Source organism: Phaethon lepturus, unplaced genomic scaffold, assembly GCF_000687285.1.
Source record: "Phaethon lepturus isolate BGI_N335 unplaced genomic scaffold, ASM68728v1 scaffold22521, whole genome shotgun sequence".
NCBI classification, from domain to species: Eukaryota; Metazoa; Chordata; class Aves; order Phaethontiformes; family Phaethontidae; genus Phaethon; species Phaethon lepturus.
This window is the reverse complement of record NW_010517310.1, coordinates 1-1,358: the sequence shown is the minus strand read 5'-3', so window position 1 is coordinate 1,358 and position 1,358 is coordinate 1. Positions and strand designations below refer to the sequence as shown.

The 1,358-nt window shown below is 55.6% G+C and overlaps 1 protein-coding gene across 1 annotated transcript in view; it reads right to left on the bottom strand.

Annotated features, from left to right (window-relative positions):
• The window catches only part of LOC104627947 (E3 ubiquitin-protein ligase TRIM39-like), a gene marked incomplete at its 5' end in the record, with an annotated part of 3,571 nt that extends 3,057 nt beyond the window's left edge, over positions 1-514 (bottom strand). The window contains one exon of the mRNA XM_010296364.1: positions 419-514. Coding sequence (XP_010294666.1) covers positions 419-514 — 96 coding nt within the window. The remainder of the gene's footprint in view (positions 1-418) is intronic.
• Between the last annotated feature and the right edge of the window lie 844 nt (positions 515-1,358).

The following is a 1,358-nucleotide window of genomic DNA, read 5'->3' as shown; positions in this document are numbered from 1 at the left end:
GAAAGAGGTCAGGGAAAGGGAAAAAAAGGCAAGAAAGAAGCGATTGGGTGATTTCCATTTTCTGCGCGTGTCAATAGGGGGAATCTGGGAACGTGCCCCACTTGTGAGCCCAGTGAGGAGGAAAAAGATCAACAATAACCTGGCAAAATCCAACACGTGCTTCCAGCCTGCTAAGACATACAGGGAGCGGGAGACATGGGGAAAATGGGAGTGTTTCTTAATCTTCCCGGGGGACCGGCTGTCGTCACTGCCCAGCCCTTACCCCAATGGAGAGGACATTCCCACGCATGTGCAAGGGACTGTAGAGACGTGATTTTTGGCCACAGCACATCTCGTGTCTCCACATCCACCTCCATGGCCAGAGGGACAACCGAAAGGAAAGGGAGAAAGCCATCGCCAGCTGGGGACAGGCACTTACGAGAAAGTCCAGGCTTTTCCCCTCCTCGGCCATTTTCAGCCCCAGCAGCTTTTCTCTCCTGCCCTTCAGGATCTGCACATGAGCCTGGAATTTCTCCTGAGTGGAAAAAAAACACCTTGTTGGTGCGTTTTCTTCCTCTGCCTGGTCCATCCCACTACCCTCATCCCACCCACCCAGGTTTATCTCCTACGAACTCAGATTCTTTCCCGCGTAATAACGCAATAGTCTGGCTCTGGGGATTCATAAGCCCTGATTTCTGGGACTGCAGGGCAGCCAGAATGGGTGTCTTTCTCCAACAACCAGGGTGAAATTCGTGGCGTAGATTGGAAAAGACTCAGGCAAAGGACCAAACCAGCAGACAAGGAGCTTTAAATGACTGGGGAGGCTCTGCTGTCTGTTCAGGTTCAGCCTGTGCTCAGCCGCTGACCCAAAACTTAGAAGTTTGGGCTGTTTGCTCAGTTCAGCTGCCAAGGAATGCGCTTTTGGTCACAACTTCAAAGCCTGGATGGGCCATTCAGGCCAGCTGGTGCCCCAAAGGTGTGGAGACCGTACCCTCCATCACCCTTGTGTGGCGAGGCGGGGGCTAGACCACACGTCTTGCGCTGAGAGCTGATTTTTCGTCCCACTTTCAGCAAAATCGGTGTTCACGGCGGCTAACCCATGTACGCAAGGCAACCGGAGCCCAGACCATGGACGTGCTGGAAAACCCAACCCCACCTGGCACAGCAGCACCGCAAGACCGGATTCTGTTGCGCACCTCTGCGCGCAGCATCTCCTGCACCCCCCGCGCCCGAGATGGCGTCGCCCACCCTGCTCGAGCAGGGGGTTGAGTTAGATGACCTCCTGGGCTCCTTCCCAGCACGATTTACACGAGGACGCTGTCAGGGTGTGGGAACGACAGCTCCGGGAGTCGGGGTGACCAGCAGCTAAGGCGGGGGGG